Source organism: Ranitomeya imitator, chromosome 4, assembly GCF_032444005.1.
Source record: "Ranitomeya imitator isolate aRanImi1 chromosome 4, aRanImi1.pri, whole genome shotgun sequence".
In the NCBI taxonomy this organism is placed as follows: domain Eukaryota; kingdom Metazoa; phylum Chordata; class Amphibia; order Anura; family Dendrobatidae; genus Ranitomeya; species Ranitomeya imitator.
The window spans coordinates 207532314-207545479 of record NC_091285.1 but is presented as its reverse complement, the minus strand read 5'-3'; the positions used below and the strand labels follow the sequence as shown (position 1 = coordinate 207545479).

At 41.4% G+C, this 13166-nt stretch overlaps 1 protein-coding gene across 4 annotated transcripts in view; it reads right to left on the bottom strand.

The window, feature by feature from the left end:
• The window catches only part of LOC138675796 (GDNF family receptor alpha-4-like), a 119376-nt gene extending 107336 nt beyond the window's left edge, over positions 1 to 12040 (bottom strand). The window contains exon 1 of one of the 4 annotated variants that reach the window (XM_069764335.1): positions 11778 to 12040. In XM_069764335.1, the coding sequence (XP_069620436.1) occupies positions 11778 to 11817 (40 nt within the window). In that variant the 5' untranslated portion in view covers positions 11818 to 12040. Of the gene's footprint in view, positions 1 to 11134; positions 11177 to 11777 lie in introns of those variants that run through there. The other 3 variants (XM_069764334.1, XM_069764332.1, XM_069764333.1) reach the window with 3 other exon arrangements.
• Positions 12041 to 13166: the final 1126 nt, after the last annotated feature.

Sequence of the window (13166 nt, the reverse complement as noted above, 5' to 3'; positions counted from 1 at the left end):
AATGGCGGCAGACCTAGCGAACCGCTTAGTGCGCTTAGGACAATCAGAGATAGCATGAGTGGAATCACCACAGTAGAAACACAGCCCATTCAGACGTCTGTGTTCTTGCCGTTCAACTCTGGTCATAGTCCTATCGCACTGCATAGGCTCAGGTTTAATCTCAGGTAATACCGCCAAATGGTACACAGATTTACGCTCACGCAAGCGTCGACCGATCTGAATGGCCAAAGACATAGACTCATTCAAACCAGCGGGCATAGGAAATCCCACCATGACATCCTTAATGGCTTCAGAGAGACCCTTTCTGAAAATGGCTGCAAGCGCAGATTCATTCCATTGAGTGAGCACGGACCATTTTCTAAATTTCTGGCAATATAGCTCTATCTCATCCTGAGCCTGACAAAGAGCCAGCAAATTTTTTTCTGCCTGATCTACTGAATTAGGCTCATCGTACAGCAATCCAAGCGCCAGGAAAAACGCATTGATATCACTCAATGCAGGATCTCCTGACGCAAGAGAAAATGCCCAGTCCTGAGGGTCGCCACGCAAAAAAGAAATGACGATCCTAACCTGTTGCGCTGGGTCACCAGAGGAACGAGGTTTCAAAGCCAGAAACAGTTTACAATTATTCTTGAAACTCAGAAATTTAGTTCTATCTCCAAAAAACAAATCTGGAATAGGAATTCTCGGTTCTAACAAAGAATTCTGAACCACAAAATTTTGAATATCTTGAACTCTTGCCGTGAGCTGATCTACACATGAAGACAGACCTTTAATGTCCATTGTAACACCTGTGTCCTGAACCACCCAAATGTCTAGGGGGAAAAAAAGACAAATCACAGTGCAAAGGAAAAAAAATGGTCTCAGAACTTCTTTTTTCCCTCTATTGAGAATCATTAGTACTTTTGGCTTCCTGTACTGTTATGATAGGCAATTCAGTAACAAAATGTACATAGCGATCAGAGCACATACAGTGATCTGACAATAACCCAAAATAATAGAACGAGCTCTGAGACGTGGAAACTCTGTAGACCGCAATTCCTGATCCTCTCCAAACACAACTAGAGGCAGCTGTGGATTGCGGCTAACGCTCCCTATGCAACTCGGCACAGCCTGAGAAACTAACTAGCCTGAAGGTAGAAAAATAAGCCTACCTTGCCTCAGAGAAATACCCCAAAGGAAAAGGCAGCCCCCCACATATAATGACTGTGAGTAAGATGAAAAGACAAACGTAGGGATGAAATAGATTCAGCAAAGTGAGGCCCGATATTCTAGACAGAACGAGGATAGGAAAGATAACTTTGCGGTCTACACAAAACCCTAAAGAAAACCACGCAAAGGGGGCAAAAAGACCCTCCGTACCGAACTAACGGCACGGAGGTACACCCTTTGCGTCCCAGAGCTTCCAGCAAAACAAATAGACAAGCTGGACAGAAAAAATAGCAACAAATAGCAAAGAAGCACTTAGCTATGCAGAGCAGCAGGCCACAGGAATGATCCAGAGAAACACAAGTCCAACACTGGAACATTGACAGGAAGCATGGATCAAAGCATCAGGTGGAGTTAAGTAGAGAAGCAGCTAACGACCTCACCAGATCACCTGAGGAAGGAAACTCAGAAGCTGCAGTACCACTTTCCTCCACAAACGGAAGCTCCCAGAGAGAATCAGCCGAAGTACCACTTGTGACCACAGGAGTGAACTCTGCCACAGAATTCACAACAGAGGCCACACACACTACTGGGCATTATTTCCTTGTCTTGAGGCACTTCCACTGAAGTTGGATCAGCCTGTATCTCCATTTTTCCACTTTGATTTTGAGCATCATTCCAACTCCAGACCTCCGTGGGATATTAGTTGTGATTCACATTGATCATTTTTATGTTTTATTGTTCTCAACACATTCCACTATGTAATGAATAAAGATTTACACCTGGAATATTTCATTCAGTGATATCTAGGATGAGGAATTTTGGTGTTCCCTTTATTTTTTTGAGCAGTGTATATATCAATAGATATAGCAATTTAGCATTCTAAGTCAGTTACTCCTGAATTCAGCCCTGCCTTAAAGGTAATGTATCACTTTTTTATCAATAGTAATTATATAAACATGTTTTATTTGTACTGTATTTATTATTATTATTATTATTATTATTTATTTTTCCCTGCCACTGTGGGCTGCTGTGTGCTGATGTGTAATTGTCACAGCATGACATATAGACTTCGCAAATATAACAGCCATAGGCTACTGCGGTTAGACACTGTCCACATTTTTTATGCCATGGTCATATCAGCTGTAAATTGAGCAGGCACCCACCTTACGAAGTTCATAGCTGTTAAGGGGGTAACCAGGGTAGAGGTGGTGAGAACAAGTGAGAAGCTTGACATTATACTACTAAGGCTATTGACCTGTTCTCACCGATAGAAAAAGTCACCACTGTAGTATTGCTTACATCTTTTTAAGTGGGAGAACTTGCACAATTTTATCCCCCACTGTATATGGCCGCAATCTTGTATATTGCCCCCATCCTGGTATATGGCCCCCATCCTGGTATACGGTCCCGCTGTTGTTCAATACACAGGGGAAAAAATAAATTTTCCTGCTCACCTTCCCAACACTCCCAAGCCAGGCGGCATCCCCTTCTGAGGCCGGCAACTGACTTCGGCATGCGATGAGAACACAACATCATTGCCATACGCCCCCCCTCACATGCACACCAACGTCAGCTGCTGGCCTCTGATTGGCCGACAGCGTGTATTGTGGTGCACGGACCTGATTGGTCTGTACACTACAATACACTTCAGCTGAATGTGCATCCGAAGACGCATGTCCAACTGAAGTAAGGGCTAAATGTGTGTCCTCGGGCCCCATTGGCGGGCCCCCCACAAGCCGAGCTGGCCTGGTCGCAGCAGCAACCGCTGTGACCACAGTTGTTACGCCCCTGCTTGTGACGGGCAATACTGAAGTTACTGCTGCAGTCAATGATTGACTGCAGTAGCCACTTGTCCATTTCCAAATGCCCTTACTAGAAGCGAGGATTGAACAACCAGTGGGAACTTGGGAAGCGATGGCACAGTAGATTGGAAACTAAGCATTACTAAGGTTGTTATCTATTTTTCTATTTTACCGAGTGGATAGCCCTTTTTAAGGAATGTTTCTTTCATTTTGACAGCTGCATTCTTTAAAAGGGTTGTCCATTTGCAGAAAAAATTAACCTAGAACTTTTAGATATGTTTAGAATATAAATAAAAAAAGTTTATTAATATATGTGAGATATGGGAAAATGATATCTAATTGGTATCATTTTGATATCTGATGAAATTCCCTATCAGATACAGTTTGGCCCAAAATACTTCCTCTCATACTCAGCCCCCATCTTTGGCATTCCCCCAGGCCAAAAGGGAAGTCAAATACACATCAAACAATGGGACATCATTATCCAGTGAAGGCACTTCCTTGGACAGGCTTTTTTTAATTAGCTCGAGCAAAAAGGTCTTTGAAACTCTCTCCAGAGGGGGGGGGGGCAAAAGGCATAGACCCTGTGTCCCTCAGCACCAAGTCCAGCAATTAGCACATGGATGTGAACTCTTGTGCAGTTACCAGCCAACTGGCTTCTTCTTTTGGACTCAGGCTGAAGCGCAGACATATTGGCACTGCAGATCCCTGGCTCAACAGCACAAGGCTCTGAGATATTGAAGAAAATGTCCTATAATAAAAGAATGCAATATATCTGAACCTAGCAGACCACATAATCGGAATCTGCATTCCTTTCCCCACAAGCCCATACCATGCAGCCACCTCTATAACTCGGCGTTATTGAGTTATAAAGCATAGTTACAAGAAATGAAATACGGTAGCCGTATTTGGTCTCCCTGCACAGATAAAATCCAGCAGAACCCAGTGGCGCCGCCATCCCATTTGAAGCTTCGGGCAGAAAGTTATGGGCATCCATGGTTCTGGACAGAAAACCATGCTCTCAGATATGGGAGGAGAGAGGCTGCTCAGCCCAGATGTTGGCCCAGCGTGTGGGTGTGAGCAGCCTAGGGGATAATAGGCAGCTCCTGATTGTGGACTGAGTTTTTTCTACTAACAGGAGGCCCATTAGCTGACACGGCCAGAGAATTACGTAACAAAGATTTGGACCTGTGATTCATCAGCACCTCCCTGTAGTCACATGCTACATAACACGGTAATTGTAATCTATCTGTATCCTACCCTTGTACTACACTTCTGACTGTATACTTGTATATTGTTCTTGTGTATATATATATATATATACTGTGAGGCAGTGACTCGTGTCACAGGTAGGGGTCTCTATTGTGTGTTCTCCCCAGGCTGTGCATGGAGACGGATGAAGTCCATAAGTGTGCATGGCAGTCAAAGATTTGTTTGTTAAAAACCCTGCTGTAAGGGGTATGGGTGTGTCAGATGTCAGGTGCAACGTCAGCGTCAGTCTGGTGTGTGCTGGTGTGCACAGCAGAGGCCTGCAGAGTGCTGGCTGTGTGTGTGAAGCATCACAGGCCAGCAGAGCCAGCAGCTATGGCAGCTGAATAGCCTGGCACCCACAGCGTACACAGCGATGCAAGTCATCCATGGTAACTGGTCTCGGATGTGGACATTCCTGTGCCCGGGGGTGTACCGGAAGAGGATGTCCTGTGCCCGAAAGAGTTGGATGTGGACAGTCTTGTGCCCTGAGATGAAGCGGAGGTGGATGTCCTGTGCCCAAAAGAGGACTGGCATGTGTTGTCGGACGTGGCTTATATCTAACGAGGAACTGGTGGCAGCATACCGTACTGTGTTAGTGAGGAACTCTGACAGTGACGGCCAGGAGGTTTACATATATATCCCCAGCCTGGACTGGTGATATGTATCCCCCCTCACTGGGAGCTCCCCAATAACTGGTATCTATAAGGGAAGCCTCTCCGGTGACTATTTGCCCTCGGTGCAGTTCCCTGACTGACCTGGGGTAAGTGGTGGCGTGAGAGAGCCGATCCCTGCTGGGTCATTCTCTCCCTTCCCCAGAGGTGAGTGAACTTGACACACCCCTCCCCCTGAACGATCCGTCACAATATACTTTTATTTTCAAAGCTGTCAGCCATGATCCTGGGATCTGCGGCTGCCCCTCCAGTTCTGTACTTGACATAGTAAAGTATTTTTTGTGTCAGCACATCATCAAAGCTGTGTGTAAAGGAGGCTGGCTAACATCTCATTTTAATAGCTTAACCAGCCCCTTCCTTATCTACATGTCTAAAGAGGTTGTGGCAGAAAATAGGGGCTGGTTTAGCAATTAACTTGAATTGTCAGTTAGCCTAAACACAGGAAATAATTTCTTGCGTTGAGCTGGGATTAGCGCTCTGCAGAATTTGTAACCAAGAGAAATCCCCCTAATAATAGTATATTTATAACCTATTTATATTCCTTTTTAAAGGTATTATTTTTCAGATGGAAAACCCCTTTAACCTCAGCACTCCACGAATAAATGCTACTGGTCTAATTAAAAAAAAAGTTCTTTAAGTAATGTGTATATAAAACTATGAAGTTTTATACAGCATATATTGTCAGCTGCGTAGCATGACTTAATTTAATTTGTATACTTCTGTATAATAAGAAATAAAAAAGGTAAATTAGGACATGGCCTCTAAATAAGCAAAGCAAATTATTTTACTATTTCAAGGCAAAGATACTGAGTAGTCCTATTACATGTTTGACATCATGCCATGAGCACAGGTGAACGCCGCCCTTACTTAATATGTTCACCGCTACTTCATACATCGTAGCACTACATGAATAATACATGATACAGTATTATGAGCAAGTAAAGTGGTTTTTCCAAGCAGAATTCACTTTGCCCTTCATATTTAATTGCTGGTGATGTCATTTACTATGTGAAATGAATTCTTCCTTCATAATGTAGCAATACAATGTCAGCGCATGGGGCGTGGATTTCCCATCAGTACTCCACTACAGTTATACAGTACAGACCAAAAGTTTGGACACACCTTCTCATTTAAAGATTTTTCTGTATTTTCATGACTATGAAAATTGTACATTCACACTAAAGGCATCAAAACTATGAATTAACACATGTGGAATTTTATACTTAACAAAAAAGTAGCCACCTTTTCCTTTGATGACTGCTTTGCACACTCTTGGCATTCTCTTGATGAGCTTCAAGAGGTAGTCACAGGGAATGATTTTCACTTCACAAGTGTGCCCTGTCACGTTTAATAAGTGGGATTTCTTGCTCTATAAATGGGGTTGGGACCATCAGTTGTGTTGTGCAGAAGTCTGATGGATACACAGCAGATAGTCCTACTGAATAGACTGTTAGAATTTGTATTATGGCAAGAAAAAAGCAGCTAAGTAAAGAAAAACGAGTGGCCATCATTATTTTAAGAAATGAAGGTCAATCAGTCCAAAAAATTGGGAAAACTTTGAAAGTGTCCCCAAGTGTAGTGGCAAAAACGATCAAGCACTACAAAGAAACTGGCTCACATGAGGACCGCCCCAGGAAAGGAAGATCAAGAGTCTCCTCTGCTTCTGAGGATAAGTTTATCCGAGTCACCAGCCTCTGAAATCGCAGGTTAACAGCAGCTCAGATTAGAGACCAGGTCAATGCCACACAGAATGCTAGCAGCAGACACATCTCTACAACAACTGTTAAGAGGAGACTTTGTGCAGCAGGCCTCCATGGTAAAATAGCTGCTAGGAAACCACTGCTAAGGACAGGCAACAAGCAGAAGAGACTTGTTTGGGCTAAAGAACACAAGGAATGGACATTAGACCAGTGGAAATCTGTGATTTGGTCTAATGAGTCCAAATTGGAGATCTTTGGTCCCAACCACCGTGTCTTTGTGCGACACAGAAAAGGTGAACAGATGGACACTACATGCCTGGTTCCCACCGTGAAGCATGGAGGAGGTGTGATGGTGTGGGGGTGCTTTGCTGGTGATACTGTTGGGGATTTATTCAAAATTGAAGGCATACTGAACCAGCATGGCTACCCCAGCTTCTTGCAGCGGCATGCTATTCCATTCGGTTTGCGTTTATTTGGACCATCATTTATTTTTCAACAGGACAATGACCCCAAACACACCTCCAGGCTGTGTAAGGGCTATCTGACCAAGAAGGAGAGTGATGGGGTGCTACACCAGATGACCTGGCCTCCACAGTCACCAGACCTGAACCCAATCGAGATGGTTTGGGGTGAGCTGGACTGCAGAGTGAAGGCAAAAGGGCCAACAAGTGCTAAGCATCTCTGGGAATTCCTTCAAGATTGTTGGAAGACCATTCCCAGTGACTACCTCTTGAAGCTCATCAAGAGAACGCCAAGAGTGTGCAAAGCAGTCATCAAAGCAAAAGGTGGCTACTTTGAAGAACCTTAGAATATAACACATAATTTCAATTGTTTCACACTTTTTTGTTAAGTATATAATTCCACATGTGTTAATTCATAATTTTGATGCCTTCAGTGTGAATGTACAATTTTCATAGTCATGAAAATACAGAAAAATCTTTAAATGAGAAAGTGTGTCCAAACTTTTGGTCTGTACTGTACCTTTATACTGTACAGTTAATACAAAAAAAAATCCAAAATGTATCTGCTCAGACCCTAGTAATCCCTACAAGGGACACAGCATAGAACATGGGAATCCTTTTAGCAAATTTCCTCCAAAGAATTTTCCAATGAAGCAAATGTCAGTGGCCCCCACCAATTCCAAGAAAGGGGATGCCTATTGTTGGTTTCCATCACAGAAGTCAGAGTGTATGCTCCCTATTAAAATCTATGAGAGAAGCAGAAAAAAACGAAGTACACTCGGTCAGCTGTGTCCTGATCTACCACAAACTGAGATATGTTTTTTTCTTTACTGGCATTAACTTCACTGGGAACATCCAGATTTGCCACAAATGTCCTTTTATAGGGAACCTCTTGAAGTCAGAACTTCAAGCACAGCTACTCAATGAAGCAATACTGTAATAAATCAAATGCGATTTAGAGGTATATGTCAAAAATGTCCTCAATGTGACACAGATTGTAAGTAATGAAAATCTTTAAAAAAAAGACTAGAGGAGTTTGTGTGTAGAGCCCCTGAATTTTGTACACAAGTGGTGATCCTTTTACAATACACCATATAGTCTATATAATTGCAAGGGTGCACTTGCTAAAATCTTACATAGACTTCAACTCATCATCAGGAGTGGTGTGAGCATGTACAAGACTCAAGGGCACCTCAAATTACTAGACAAAGGAGAAACGAAATAGCTCAAGAGCTAAGCCAACTAGAGGATGGGAGAATGACATTATGGAGGTATTCAAGTTTTTTAATTTTTGCTATTTTGCCCCCTCTACTTCTCTGAATGTAAACAAATGAGAAAATTAAATCAGAAATAAACTGGAAACATACATATCTTGGAGGAAGGATTGTCCTATACTTTGCTTCACAATACATACCAGTCAAGCAATCCATGTTTCTAAACGCAACCACGCACATCAGACAATCATCGTATAAATCTTCACACGTCAGTATTTTTAGAGTCAGGAACATATGTGACGAGATAACATTGGCGTCTGTGAACCCTACAACTTCACCGTTTCATCAGGGACCTGCTCTAAGTTCCCCTATACCCTCACAGGCCACTTTCACATGGCAGCATTTTGGTCAGTAGGACCCATCCATATTTGTAAGTCAAAATGAGGGGTGCAACCTACAAGAGAAGAATAAGGAGCACTTCCACCTGGTATGGGTCTTGAGGCTTATTCGCGAATCAGTATTTTACACCAGTGTTTGTATGCCAAGACCAGGAGTGGAACTTATAGAGAGAAACTATAATTGGAAGATTGACACCTGTTCTATATTTTGTAGACACTCCAGGTTCTGACATACAAATACTGATCAAAAATACTAATGTGTGAATAAAGCCTTAGACCCTTTCCTGATTTTAGCTTACAAATGCTGTCCAGGACACTGCCGGGTGAAAGTGACCTAAAGGTTCCTTGTATACCTACGTAAAGATACCTAGTCCATTCCTGTCCAACGAAGTCAATATCAGTCTAAATAAGCGGCCAATTGTCTGATTGAATCTTTTTCACCTGCTGAATCTGAAGTGTATAAAAACGTGTCTGTCAATCAAAATAATTGCACGGTGTAAATACCATCCGAAACATGTCTGAAGGACAGCTTCATTGTAGGGGATAGAAAGGTTTTCTTTTTGGATGATCCAACAAATGCAGAAGACGAGAACTAGTTCTACCCTAAAAAATCTGCGAGATCGATCTGACTGCATTTACACTAAATTTCTGAGCAATCATAAAGCGAATTGAGTGCATAACACCAAGGCATGGCGACAGCAAATTCATAGAATAGCCAAAACGTAAAGGGATGTTACAGTAGGAAGAAATGATCTCCCGGACACAGGAGACACTGGACACAGGATAGGGGATAGCTTCCAAATTTGAAGGGGTCCGGCTTCTGGAACTTGGCTTTCTCTGGCAGTCCCACAGGGAACGAATGGAGCAGCGATCACACTATTCTAATGTATGTATAGTGCTCCATTCTGTTGTGCCTCTATCAGTCTAGAAGCTACAAACTACACTAGTGGTAAGGAAAGAACTTCATCCTACTAGAAAACCCCTTTAGTTTAGTGATTGCATTAAAAATCTATAAGGTAGAAGACTATTTCTAAACAAAACTCAAACATTTGCTTTGTGCTGATCATAGGTAGTAGAAGTACTTCCATAGACTAATTCAGTGACCTGCAAACTAATAAGAACCAGTACAACCAGTGCAGTCTGTGTGCTAGATGGCTGATGGGGATTGTTAGAAAATTCATTGCTTCTTCTCAATTGCAAAACTGCTCATGTATGAAGGCGGGAGCTGTCCATCAAGAATCGAGTCCTATGGTTGACAGAGAGCCATGTGCTGGGTATGCCATGGGTAACCACAACACTAGTAATTACCTGCTGTCTGCAGGTGATGACGGGTCTATGGAACAATGGAAGAAAGTGCTACAATCCAGAGCACCTGTACAGAGCGATACAGACATCACCATCTCTATAAACCTGTCACTAGTGGTACTACTATTAGATAGAGAGAGAGAGAGATATATGGGATAGATAGATAGATAGATAGATAGATAGATAGATAGATAGATAGATAGATAGATAGATATGGGATAGATAGATAGATAGATAGATAGATAGATAGATATGGGATAGATAGATAGATAGATAGATAGATAGATAATAGATAGATAGATAGATAGATAGATAGATAGATAGCTATGGGATAGATAGATAGATAGCTAGCTATGGGATAGATAGATAGATAGATAGATAGATAGATAGATAGATAGATAGATAGATAGCTATGGGATAGATAGATAGATAGATAATAGATAGATAGATAGATATGGGATAGATAGATATGGGATAGATAGATAGATAGATAGATAGATAGATAGATAGATAGATAGATAGATATGGGATGGATAGATAGATAGATATGAGATAGATAGATATGGGATAGATAGATAGATAGATAGATAGATAGATAGATAGATAGATAGATAGATAGATAGATAGATAGATAGATATGGGATTGATAGATAGATATGGGATAGATAGATAGATAGATAGATAGATAGATAGATAGATAGATAGATAGATAGATAGATATGGGATAGATAGATAGATAGATAGATAGATAGATATGAGTATTAGATAGATAGATAGATAGATAAATAGATAGCTATGGGATAGATAGATAGATAGATAGATAGATAGATAGATAGATAGATAGATAGATAGATAGATAGATATGGGATAGATAGATATGGGATAGATAGATAGATAGATAGATAGATAGATAGATAGATAGATAGATAGATAGATATGGGATAGATAGATAGATAATAGATAGATAGATAGATAGATAGATAGATAGATATGGGATAGATAGATAGATAGATAGATAGATAGATAGATAGATAGATAGATAGATATGGGATAGATAGATAGATAGAGAATAGATAGATAGATAGATAGATAGATAGATAGATAGATAGATATAGATAGATAGATATGGGATAGATAGATAGATAGATAGATAGATAGATAGATAGATAGATCCATTTACCAGTATTCACAAGGAGCAGGACGACCCCCAAGCACTTCATAGTGGAGATAGATATGGGATAGATAGATAGATATGGGATAGATAGATAGATATGGGATAGATAGATAGATAGATAGATAGATAGATAGATAGATAGATAGATATGGGATAGATAGATAGATAGATAGATATGAGTATTAGATAGATAGATAGATAGATAGATAGATAGATAGATAGATAGATAGATAAATATATGGCTATGGGATAGATAGATAGATAGATAGATAGATAGATAGATAGATAGATAGATAGATATGGGATAGATAGATATGGGATAGATAGATAGATAGATAGATAGATAGATAGATAGATAGATAGATAGATAGATATGGGATAGATAGATAGATAGATAATAGATAGATAGATAGATAGATAGATAGATAGATAGATAGATAGATAGATAGATAGATATGGGATAGATAGATAGATAGAGAATAGATAGATAGATAGATATAGATAGATAGATATGGGATAGATAGATAGATAGATAGATAGATAGATAGATAGATAGATAGATAGATAGATAGATAGATAGATAGAGAATAGATAGATAGATAGATAGATAGATAGATAGATAGATAGATAGATAGATAGATCCATTTACCAGTATTCACAAGGAGCAGGACGACCCCCAAGCACTTCATAGTGGAGAACAGCAGAGTTTTCTAGATGCAGAGAAGTTAATATCCAGGCTTCATGCCACAAGCTGCTCCATCCCCAGCCAGTCCCCCAGGATGATAGGAGTAGTGGTAGTCTCCTGTAGTACAGTCCGTCCTGAGCAGCGGCTGACCCCAGACTGAGCGATGTAGTAGCAGAGCTGAGTGCTCCGTCCCTGCAGCGCCGCCCCCTCTCCTCTGTCACCGCCACTTTCCCAGCTCTGCTGCTCTGTGGTGACACCGGGGGCTTCTCCCTTTCCTTGCACTGAGCCCGTCCACTCTGAGAGGAGGAGAGGTTTTAGCTTCTGCTTTAGACAAAGGGGTATTATTACTAAGTTGCTTTGGCTCTGACACTATGAGGAGACGATCCTGTGCATGCAGTAGAGATGACACGGAATATTCGCTGACACTTTCTTACTTTACCATCTACATAAAAATCAATGGGACTGATTTACTAAATCTCTACCTAAACTTTTGGAAGGACTATCGCCAGTCACAGACAGCACATGGATGGCATCCCAATGCTGTCCAATTTGCTCCCTGGCCTATAGATTGGCATTGGTGATTTTGATGAGTGATTTTGATCCAAATCGTCCAAATCGGACAAGTCTTTGTACTTTTGTGCGGACCACTTGGTTAGCAAAAATACACGGATATGTGAACTACTCCATAGACGAGTGGTGAGGAACGTTTTTTCTGCCAGGATATTTATACTATCACTAGATGATAGCCCGATTCTAACGCATCGGGTATTCTAGAATATGTATGTAGTTTATTTATGAAGACTTTAGAATAATACATTGAATACACAGGATTTGGCGGACTGCGCCTGTTGCTGAATGTTCGCGGCCGGCCACGTAGTATATAGCACAGCCACGTCGTAGTATATAACAGCCCACGTAGTAAATAGCACAGCCACGTAGTATATAGCACAGCCACGTAGTATATAGCACAGCCCACGGAGTATACAGCACAGCCCATGGAGTATACAGCAGAGCCACGTAGTATATAGCCCAGCCACATAGTATATAACACAGCCCACGGAGTATATAGCACAGCCACGCAGTATAGAGCCCAGCCCATGGAGTGTATAACAGCCCAAATAGCATATAACACAGCTCACATAGTATATAACAGCCCACGCACGCAGTATATAACACAGCCCACATAGTGTATAACACAGGCCACGTAGTGTATAACACAGGTCACGTAGTGTATAACACATGCCACGTAGTGTACAACACAGGCCACGTAGTGTATAGCACAGCCCACGTAGTGTATAGCACAGCCCACGTAGTACATTGCACAGCCCACGTAGTATATTGCACAGCCCACAC